Source organism: Microtus ochrogaster, unplaced genomic scaffold (assembly GCF_000317375.1).
Source record: "Microtus ochrogaster isolate Prairie Vole_2 unplaced genomic scaffold, MicOch1.0 UNK112, whole genome shotgun sequence".
NCBI lineage: Eukaryota > Metazoa > Chordata > Mammalia > Rodentia > Cricetidae > Microtus > Microtus ochrogaster.
Window position 1 is genome coordinate 289527 of NW_004949210.1, and position 11027 is coordinate 300553.

Genomic DNA, 11027 nt, shown 5'->3' on the forward strand with positions numbered 1-11027 from the left:
TAGGAAATACATGTTTCCTTCTAATACAACCAGGATATGTCATTTCATTTTCATTTAATTCCAGGAAGTTTTAAAAATTCTTTATTGATTTCTTCTTTAGCCCATTGATGATTCAGTAATGTAGTTTTTAATTTGCATGAGGTTGTGTAATTCCTACCAATTTGTTTGATATTGATTTCAGGCTTTATTATATTATAGTCAGATAGAATCTACAGCGCTATTCAACTTTTCTTTATTTTTGTTAAGATCTGTTTGTTTCCCAGTAGTTAGTCTATTTTAGAGACACTTCCATGGGCTGCTGAGTAAAATGTATTTTATCTGGTATTTGCATGGCGTATTCTGTCGATATGTTAGTCCTATTTGAAGTATAATGCCATTTATTTCTGATATGTCTCTATTTAAATTTTGTGCTGTGCCCTGTCTGTTGGAGGAAATGGAGTACTGAAGTTATTTAGTCTTCCTGGGTTGGAGTTCATCTTTTTCTTCGAGTACAGTAGTTCTCCTTTTATGAGATTGGGTGCACAATACTTTGGTGCGTATATGTTTAGGGTTGCACTACCTTCTTGATTAGTTCTTCCCTTGATTAAAATGTAATATCCTTTTTACAGTTTTTTAGATTATAATTACATCATATTCCCTTTCCCTTTTCTTCCCCCAACCCCTTATGTACCCTTTTCTCATTCAATGCTTAACACATTTATATATGTCTAAACATGTAAATACAACTTTCTCAGTCTGTATAATGTTACTTGTTTGTATAAGATTTCAGGGCTATTCGTTTGGTATTGGATAACTGATTGGGGAGCTCTTCCCTGGAGAGAACTGTTTCTCCCTCTCTCAGCATTGCTTTACTGCCTGTGGATTTTCGTTTAGGGTCAGAGCCTTGGGAGCTTTCCTCCATCCATGCTGCCATGTCTATTGGTGTCATCCCTTTTCAGGTCATCTTTCAGCAGCCATGTTGGTGAGACTTCATGGTTGTAGCTTCTCTGACATTTCTAGGAGGCACAATTTGATAGCAAACTTCCTGTTCCTTTGGCTCTTACTAACCCCCACTCCCTCAACCATCCGCAATGATCCGTGAGCCTTAAAGTGCAGGAGTTGTGTTGTAGATAGGATTAGGCTCCAGATCTTGACTTTTGATCAGCTGTAGCTTTCTGAAAATTGTCTTTGCCTGTTGCAACAAGCAATTTCTTTGATGGCTGGTGAGAACTGCACTTACCTATATACACAAGGGTAAACATTTAGAGTTCTGTTAGCGATTGTGCTGGTCTAAATTGGTGCTTGTGGACTCCCCTCCAATAACCATGGCATCACTAGCATGGAGTAGTTAGCTAGATTTCCAATGCCATGGGAAACCAGAGGCATGGTTTCTCTCTTGTTGAGTGGGTCTTAAGTCAGTTAGAGAACTGTTGGCTACCACCAAGGTATGCATACCACCATTGCACCCTTAGGGCTATTGTGTCATACTCGTCAGTGTGGTTCATAAGCATCATAGCTGGCTAAGACTGTGGATGTTCCCTCTTTTGGAACCTTGCGTGACATCTGCAGGTACCAAGAAAGCTTGTCTTCAGGGAGAAGGCTTTCAGGTCATATGCAGTATCTTGGATCTGCTGGGTCCTGTGCCCAATGCACATAGTGTCTTTAGCAATAGGTACCTACATTCCACCTCTGGGGAGCAACCAAGAGCAACAGAAATAGCCTAGCATGGTTTGGAAGTCTCTTGGAAAACCTTGACCAACAACTCCAAAAGAGGGTTTCTCATTTTTGGTGTTAGGTTTGAAGGATAGCATTGTCAGCCCAGATGGGAAAATTTCATGTACATACATACATACATATATACATATATATATATATATATATATATATATATATACTCTCCTCCTTTTTCCCCTCCCTCCCTAATTAAAACTCCCTGCCTACTATTTTTCTATTTCCCCTTCAGATCATTTGTACCCTGTTTTCGTACTCTGTACTGACCCCCCCCCATACACACACAGGATATTTCCTTTTTACTTTTCTGATACGGTGGTTTGAACGAGAGTCACCCCCATAGGCTCTTATATTTGAATGTCTAATCTCTAGTTGGTAGACAGTTTAGTGGAAGATTAGGAGGTGAGTCTTTTTGGAGGAGGTGTGTCACTGTGGATGGGCTTTGAGATTTCAAAAGCTCACAGCAGGCCCACTCCCCCCCACCCCTCACCCTCACCTGTGGATCAGGATTTAAAGGTCTCAGCTACTGCTCCAGTGCTATGCCTCTCTTCTTCTTGCCATGATGATAATGGACAAACCCTCTGAAGCTGTAAGCAAGCCTCCAATTAAATGCATTTGTTTATAAGAGTTGTCCTGGTCAATCGAAATGAAATTGACAATTAACAGGGGAGACGGAGCCCCAAAAGGACATCTCTTGCCACCAAATGAAGCTTCCAGTACCAGGAATCAGTTACATCTAATTGAGTTGTTGGTCAAAGAGGCCCCAATAGGAACCCCGAAACAACCCCGGCTGTTGTCAAGGCTATATAGAATGGTATTCACAAGCTGATAGCAAAACCCTATTTCTGAAGACAGCCCTTACACAACTCATTGAATATGGAGAAGTTCCTACATAGGGCCTTCACCCCTGTGGGCTAATGTTCTCGGTACAGGAAGGTACTCTGCATGCTAATAAAGGAGAAGCATTAACACCAAGCCAGCTACAAACTTGCCAGTCTACAATGTTGTCCTGCCTGCAAGATGTTCTAGTGCAATGGTGACACAAAGCTTGTGGGAGTAACTCACTGACCAATATCTTAGGTGTCTTCGGGCCCACTCCGTGACATCAAATGGTGCTTGGATGACTAAGAACCAAATATGAGATAGCCCAGGGACCTACGCTAAAATCAAATACTACTGTCCTAATGGCATCCTGCTATACTCATACATCAGTGCTTTCCCCACCCACCATCAGAGAGATTTCCTTCTGCAGTGAATGGGAACAAATCCTGGGACCCGCAGCCATATATCATGCAAAGAATGAGAGCCCTTGGAACTCTCAGCCCTGAACAGGGTGCCTCCAACAAACCCCTCCTCTTAGAGCTCATGGAACCCTGTGGAATAGGAGGCAGGAAGAGTTTCAAATCCAGAGGGGATGGAGGCCATTGTGACACAAGACCTTCTAAACACAGTGGGCCTGATGCACAGATGAACCTACAGAGACAGAGGCAGCATGCTTTTATTTTCCCCATTGTATCATTTTAGCATCTTTTCTTGAATGTCAAATGGCTGTAGCTATGTGCACTTGTGTTCAGATCTTTATTTTGTTCCATCAGTATGCATATCTGTTTTGCGACACAACCATGCTATTCTTATCTTGGCTCTGCTGCTGACATCTTGAGATCTAGAGTGGCAATCTCCCTGAATTGCTCATGACTGTTCTGGCTCCCATTCTATTGGTAAGACTTTCCCGTGAGTGTCCTAGTTGTGCTGTTCACTTTTTAAATCCCATCTCCATTTTATGTTGAGTGCTCTTCAATCTTTTTATCTCCTTATTGAGCTGCATTTTCTAATCCGGCATTATCTTGGTTATTTTATTCAGCCTTGTGTTTGTCTTTTCTTGGGTAACACTTAAGCCTTTATTTCTTTGAGTTAATTCTCTCTAAATTTTTACACTGAACTGTTTGTTTCTGTTTTCCTTAAACTCTGAATTCTTTGATAATATTTATGGTGTTTTTTTAAAGTTCTGTATCCTGGAATTAATCTGAGTAATTGTTCTTACATAAAATTTCTGTAGGACAGGTGGATTGGAGGGGGAGAGGGGATGGACAGTGTATACTGTCCTTGAATTTCATATTATTTTGCAGTGAGACCTGGGCACATGGGCTTCTTGTTTTGGTTGTATGTTTGATGTGGACACAGAAGGCTTGGCTGGTACACAGGATTTGCTACTCAGTACAAGCTGGCAGTTAAAAATAATGTGCACGTGGGTCACACCAACCTGTGCCCAGACCCTGGTTGTGGGCTCTAGGTTGAGCCTGGAAATTGAGAAGAGTTCGGGCACGGGAGGGTCAGGCATACTCACAAGGCTGGGCCATAACGCAGGATGTATGGGTCTGTCTGGCCCTGAAGTATGGTTCAGGACCAAATATCCATAGGGGCAACTGGAATTGAAAGGGGTTAAGGCAGCAAGTATAGGTATGTTACCTGTGTTTCTATAGCACACAGACAGGCTAGAGGGTCCCTGGCAGGGAATGTCTGGGGGATGATGGGCCCTAAAAGGAGGAAGAGGGTCAGGAGGAAGTCCTGATCCTTGGCAAGCAGCCACAGGGCTGCCTGAGTTGGGAGGCTCTGTGCCAGCGAATAAAGATAGGTTACCCATGTCTTCCCTCTGTATGGGCTAGATAGAGAGTTCCTTGAAGCCAGGGTTTCAGTGTCTTGTAGGTCCAAGGAGAAAGAAGAGTCAAGAGAAGGTCACAACCCCAGAAAAGCATCCACAATTTGACCAGGCAAGGACTGTGCTTGGGTGCACAGGCAGGTTACCTGTATGTGGACTGACTGGTGGGTCCCTGGCAGTGAGAATGTCACCATGTCATGAGTCTCAAAGTGAAGAGAGGATCTGGAGGATGATCTTGTTGCTCTCCTCATTTAATTGAAGGCTTTTCTTTGCTACTTAATAGGCCATTATTCATATTCTACTTACAAAATGGCATATGCTAATGAAGCTATTCCAATCTTAGTAACCAGCATTATGCCTTACAGCACACATGTAGTACCTGTAAGTTCTTTGTTCCAATGTCTGGAGCGCTGGGGTGAAGGAGATAATCATGGCTGAACTATAGGGCAGAGTTGAGAAGTACACTATCATTTGTTGATCGCTCATCATGGGCCACGGAGCTTGGGAACTTTACATGCACTAACTCATTTAATTCCTACCACATGGCATGGGAGGTAGGTGGTATTATTTCCCTGTTAGTACTGAGGAAGTCAAAGCTGGGAGAAGGAAGGAATCACATAATGTCACTTTCTTGATATTTAAAAATTGAAGAATCCCTTTTCAGCAGAGGGTGAAAGATTTGACTCATGCCAGCATCTCAGCTGTGTGTTGAACTTTACCAAAACCCCTGGATTCATCTAGGCCCCGCCCCCTCTTTCGGATCCAGCCCTGCTAATCTGTCTTCAGTTGTTCCTTTCATGGGTTGTGTCTTTCTGCTCTGGGGCCTTTGTTCACGCCATCCTCACTTCCTGAACTGCTTTCCCTTGTCGCTCTTGACTGAGGAGGACAAGTGTTCAATAAATATTTGTGCATGTGTGTGCATTTGTTTCTTAGTGCATACTTATTAAATACAGTTAAATGTAAACTTAAATGTTATTATTATTCAAAGGCAAATATCTAGTAAAGTGTAGAACCAGCACATATACCCAGGTATGAGTTTAAAGTACATGTTCTTTCATGTGTCTCTGCTCACACAAATGGGTTCTTGACCCAATACTCACTCCACTGGCTACATGAATCAACATATGATACTACTCTAATTATCAGTTTCCCATCTCTACAATTGGGATAGAAGCAGGCAGAGTCCAGATGTTCTGTATATAATATAGAAGAGGTTGAGAATAGAGGTCTAGGCAGGAAGGGGTCTAAATAAATATTTTTTCAATAAAACCAAATATTGTTCCTCTATAAGAAAGGTCAATAGCTACATCAAGAGTTCTTCATACGCCTGACAACTTGACTCAAAGGTAATGTAATGTAGTGTGTAACATGCAAGTATCGCAGTTACTTTTGTACCACTGTGCCAATGTTCCTGACACAAGCAGTGCAAGGGGCAATTTTTATATGAGCCAGCCATGCTATATGGTATGAGCACCATCAGCCACACGTTTACAGTTAAATTCATTAAAATCAAATATAATTTATGCAGACCAATTTTTTTTTGGTTTTTTTTGAGACAGAGGTTCTCTGTGGCTTTGGAGCCTGTCCTGGCACTAGCTCTGTAGACCAGGCTGGTCTCGAACTCACAGAGATCTGCCTGCCTCTGCCTCCCAAGTGCTGGGATTAAAGGCATGCGCCACCATCACCCGGCTCTAAGCAGTCAAATATAATTTATAAATCGGTCCTTTAGTCATAAGTAGCTACATCTCATGTGCCCAACAGGATATGTGTGCTATTGCTTTGGAAAGCACCCACACAGAGCATTTTGGTCCGTGCAGGAAGTTCATTGGACATTGCCTCTTTAGAATTTCTCAGGTCACTGTTGCTAGCTCTGGCTACCTTTGCTAGGAGTGCTTTGTGGTGGGAGACTCTTATTTGCAATGAGAGGCATCTCTGGCCCGTATCCACTAAAGGCCATTAGTGTTCTCCTTTAACTCAGTCCCGCAGCTGGAACCTGCACTGCCCTTTGCAAACATCCCGAGGCAATAAAATTTCTCTCACTTGCAACTCACGGAGTTTTCTGTTTAAAAAGAATCTCCTAGCTTGATGTGGGATTCCCCTCTTTATGCTGTGAATGCCATTGCTTAATAAAGAAACTGGCTTTGACTGATAGGGTAGAACAGAGCTAGGTGGGGAAAATGAAACTGAACGCTAGGGGAAGGAAGGCAGAGTCGGAGGAGAAGCAATGGAGCCGCAGCTGGAGACATGCACAGAACCTTTGCTGGTAGGCCACAACCTCATTGTGGTGCACAGATTAATAGAGATGGGTTAAATTAAGATGTAAGAGTTAGCCGATAAGAAGCTAGAGCTAATGGGCCAAGCAGTGATTTAAATAATACAGTTTTTGTGTGATTATTTCAGGGCTGAGCAGCCAGAAACCAACAAGTGGCTTCCCTATAACACTAACTCTTTCTGAGATGGCTCTGATCTTCTCTTGTCTGTGAAAGTGAGGGTTAGAAAGATAGCTTAGAAGGAAAGGCCTAACTCTGCTTTCCATTTCTGTCTTCCTCCATCCTCCTACTGGCCTGTTTCCTGCTCTTGAGAAATTTCAGGAACAAGACTCTGCAGATGGAAAAGATCAAGGCCCGTTTGAAGGCTGAGTTTGAGGCACTGGAGTCAGAAGAGAGGCACCTGAAGGAATACAAACAGGAGATGGATCTCCTGCTGCAGGAGAAGATGGCGCACGTGGAGGAACTCCGACTGATCCATGCTGATATCAATGTGGTACGTGGCTCGCTGCCTGCCTGTCTCTGGGCTCGTTAAAGATGAGCAAATAGAGGATGTTGTTACCTTTCATTTAGATGTCACTGTGGCTAGTTAGCTCAGAGGAGAGGGCTATGGAGTAGAAAATTCCAGAAGTTCTGAGGCCAGCTCTGATTATGTCACTGACTAACAACAATGGACAAGTCCTTTATTTCTGAGCATCGTATTTTCTCCCTGTATTATGAAAGGCCAACTGACCTTCGAGGGCTCAGTCCGTTCTGACATGTTCACATTCTGGAATTCTGCAGCTCAGGAAGTAGCCAAGGAAAAGTGGACTAGATGCTTGCCCCTTGAGGGTAGCATAAAATGCTCAAAAGCTCCCAATGAGATCAAATCCATCCTCTCTGTCTGCTTACCAAAGTGGGGCTCTCTCATTAGACGGCCATTTGGAAACTCTTGGAATACTGTGACTAAATTGCCAAGCTGACAAATTCCCTTGTTTGGAGTTACTCGCTAATAGTCTAGGCTTCTTTACTGGGTATTCCTTTATCAGGAAGTGGAAAGGGTTCACCTGTGAGATCCTTTCCAATCCTTAGAGCCTATGACATCTTTTTTAAAATTCGTTTTTGATGGAGCTAAGTTTCTCTTCTTGGCAAACTCATTTCTGTGGGATTACTACTTTTCAGAATGTTGTCATGCCTAGAATCCTTAAAAATACATAAATGAGGCTGTGTAAGACCCTTGGGGTCTTATGTGTTAGAGAGCACAAGATTCTGGGTCTCCTGGAGGGAACTGATGATGTAGAATCAATAGAAAGAATCACATTTTTTTTTTCAATAGAGGGGTTGAGAATCCAGGCCAGTAGATCTCAGACTAGAGCATGAGGGTCAGCTGGAGGGCCCATTAGAGCCCAAGTTGTTGAACTTTACTCCAGAGTTTCTAGTTGCATATGTTAGGTAAGGGATTGAGAATATACAATTCTTAGTTCCTAAATGCTAATGCTGCCGCTGCAGCTACCGGCGGGGCGTGTGGATGGGGTGGTGAGTGGAAGTGTGGCGACCAGTTTGAAAACAGTTGACCTAGGAAAAATGTAACTGGCTTGGAAGACGTTAAGTCTTCCGTTTCTGTGTTGGTTTTGTTCATAAGGATCTCCGTGAAAGCTGAAGCTTCTTTCAGCTCACTGACCTCCACAGTAGACTGCAATCCAGGTGAGGTGAGCTAGATGATCTTTAAAGGCAACTGCAGCTCGGAGGTGTTAGTAATTTGAGTAATTTGACCACGAGTTTATGAGCTGTTACTCCGTTCACATGAATTCAATCATCGAACCTTTACTAAGACTGCATGAGGTGTGCACTATTAAACTTTCACTATCATAGTGATGAAGAAACCGAGGCGTGATCCGCCATGCAGAAAAGACATAGTAAACTTGAACATAGATTGGTCTCCCTCTGGAGTCTGTGCTATTATGTGTTCAGTTCTAAAACGTCTTTGAGAACTTTGGGATCTTTTCTGTTTCTACCCTGCTCTATTTTCCAGATGGAAAACACCATTAAACAGTCTGAAAATGACTTAAACAAGTTGCTAGAGTCCACCCGGAGGCTTCATGATGAGTATAAGCCGCTGAAGGAGCATGTGGATGCCCTGCGCATGACATTGGGATTGCAGAGGCTTCCTGACTTGTGTGAAGAGGAAGAGAAACTCTCCTTGGAGTAAGCTGCCTGCCCTCTGACCCCAAAATAACACAATGTAACAGAAGGGAGGGGAGAGGGGGGAGGCGACACAGATGGACATGGATATTTACATGGCCTGAAAGTCCGAGTCCATAGTCTAGTCCTATCCTTAGGCCTGCTGGTGACTAATTCCTTGCATGACCTTCTTCAAGTCTCTGTGCTGACATAAAGAGCAATGATGAGATGAAGTTTAATGGGTGACTCTTTAAAAATGCTTGTGCAATTTTTGACAATGTAAGAATTTTACCTATGCACTGGCATGATAGCTCAGGGAGTAAAATGGCTTTCCACCAGCCCTGGGGACCTGAGTTCAATTCCTGGGACCCATGCGGTGAAAGGAAAGGATGAACGAACGCCTGCAGGCTGTCCTATGACATGGGAGCATCATGTGCCTGCCTGTACATACACATGCACAAATAAATAAATTTAATATAACATTTAAAATAACTTACCTATGAATTTGAAAATGTCACTTTCCAAGTTAAGGTCTAGAGGAGTATACACAAAGGATGTGCTTCCATTTTTTCCAGGATATGGTCTGTTCTTTAATCTCAAGATCCAGAGTTAAAAACTAGGCTCATTTTAAAGACAGAGGTCAGCCCAACAGGAGGGAGTATATCCTAAAGTTACAACTGGATTCCTGTAGAAGCAGTGAGCTTCCTATTCCTAGAAGGATATAAATCTAGGCTTGGGAATGCTTGGTCTGAACATTGCAAGTGACCATCAAATAGACAACGGCTCTAAATATCTTGCTAGCCCTAAGATTTCTTGATCATCTGCATCTATCAGAGTTAAGAAGAAAAGTGTCTACTTTCCTACTGATCATGTGCCTAGTACTAGGGGGAAGGATCCATGTGCTATAGGGAGGGTAGTGCCATTCTAGAGAAGATCCTAATACAATTTTTGGTTCCTTAGCATAGAAACTTTAAGAGGGGCAAGGTTCTTCTTGCTTTCAGAGTGATCCAGCCAGTGTCTTTTCATCCCCAAAGTTACTTTGAGAAGCAGAAAGCAGAATGGCAGACAGAGCCTCAAGAACCTCCTATACCTGAATCCCTCGCTGCTGCAGCTGCTGCTGCCCAACAGCTCCAAGTGGCTAGGAAGCAGGACACACGGCAGACAGCCACCTTCAGACAGCAGCCTCCGCCTATGAAGGTGGGTAAACTAGGCTGGACCACAGAGGAAGCAAAGTGTCCTGCAATGGGAGGCTGACGAGATGCTGCTTGAGGTTGTGGTCTTCTTTATTTTAGATCTTACTTAAACAGTGTTTGATTGGTACACAGAGGATGGGATACTATGTTGAATCCATGTTGCTGCAAATCCCCAGAGAGATTAGAATACAAGAAGCCTGGCAGGCCCTAGTAAAATAGAAATTTCTAAAGGTTAGAAAGGGAATCCTTATACAAATACATAGTGAACATATCTCATTAGTGAGGGATTCAGTAGGATCACAAGGCAGGTTCTTAGTGCATTTGGCGAACAGGTGTTTACATGGTTGGAAAGAACACTGAAATAAATTTGGAAGTTTTATGTCTCCTAGAGACATAAATGTAATACCTTTAGGATTACCTTTCCTTCCCACTAAAATTAATTTGCATTTCTACTAGGCCAAAACTGTTTATGGGTTTCCAGTGAAGCATCACAGAATTGGGTCAATAGTAACTAGTCAAGCAGATGTTTTACTAGAGTGGCTTCCCAGTAGACCATAGCCTACAGGTAGAGTCTGCCTTGTTATATGCTTTCATTGGCAATTTACTGGTGCACACACATGCCAGGTGATTTGTGTGTTGTATTTTTTTTGTTTGGTTTGAGACAGGGTTTCTCTGCATAGCTCTGCCTGTCCTGCAATTCACTCTGTAGACCAAGCTGACTTGGAACTCAGAGATCCGCCTGCCTCAGCCTCCTGAGTGCTGGGATTAAAGGTGTGCGCCACTACGTCCAGCTTGTGTGTTAGATCTTAACAGAGTTGAATAATTGCAACAAACCACTTAATGTGAAAAGTCTAATATATTTATGGGCCACCCCATGACTCAGGGTGTAGAAACACTTACCATGTGAATGTTTTGATCTGAGTTTGATCCCAGCATCCCATGGTAGAAGGAAAGAACCAATTCCCAAAAGCTGTTCTAGGAGAAAACTGCAAAGTTGTCCTCAGACCTCCACACATGTTCTCTCTCTCTCTCTCTCTCTCT

The 11027-nt window shown here is 43.0% G+C and overlaps 1 protein-coding gene across 1 annotated transcript in view; it reads left to right on the top strand.

Moving 5' to 3' along the window:
- Positions 1–11027, top strand: part of Zc4h2 (zinc finger C4H2-type containing) — a 20574-nt gene that overhangs the window by 7529 nt on the left and 2018 nt on the right. The window contains exons 2-4 of the mRNA XM_005371525.2: positions 6958–7129; positions 8645–8817; positions 9828–9990. Coding sequence (XP_005371582.1) covers positions 6958–7129; positions 8645–8817; positions 9828–9990 — 508 coding nt within the window. The remainder of the gene's footprint in view (positions 1–6957; positions 7130–8644; positions 8818–9827; positions 9991–11027) is intronic.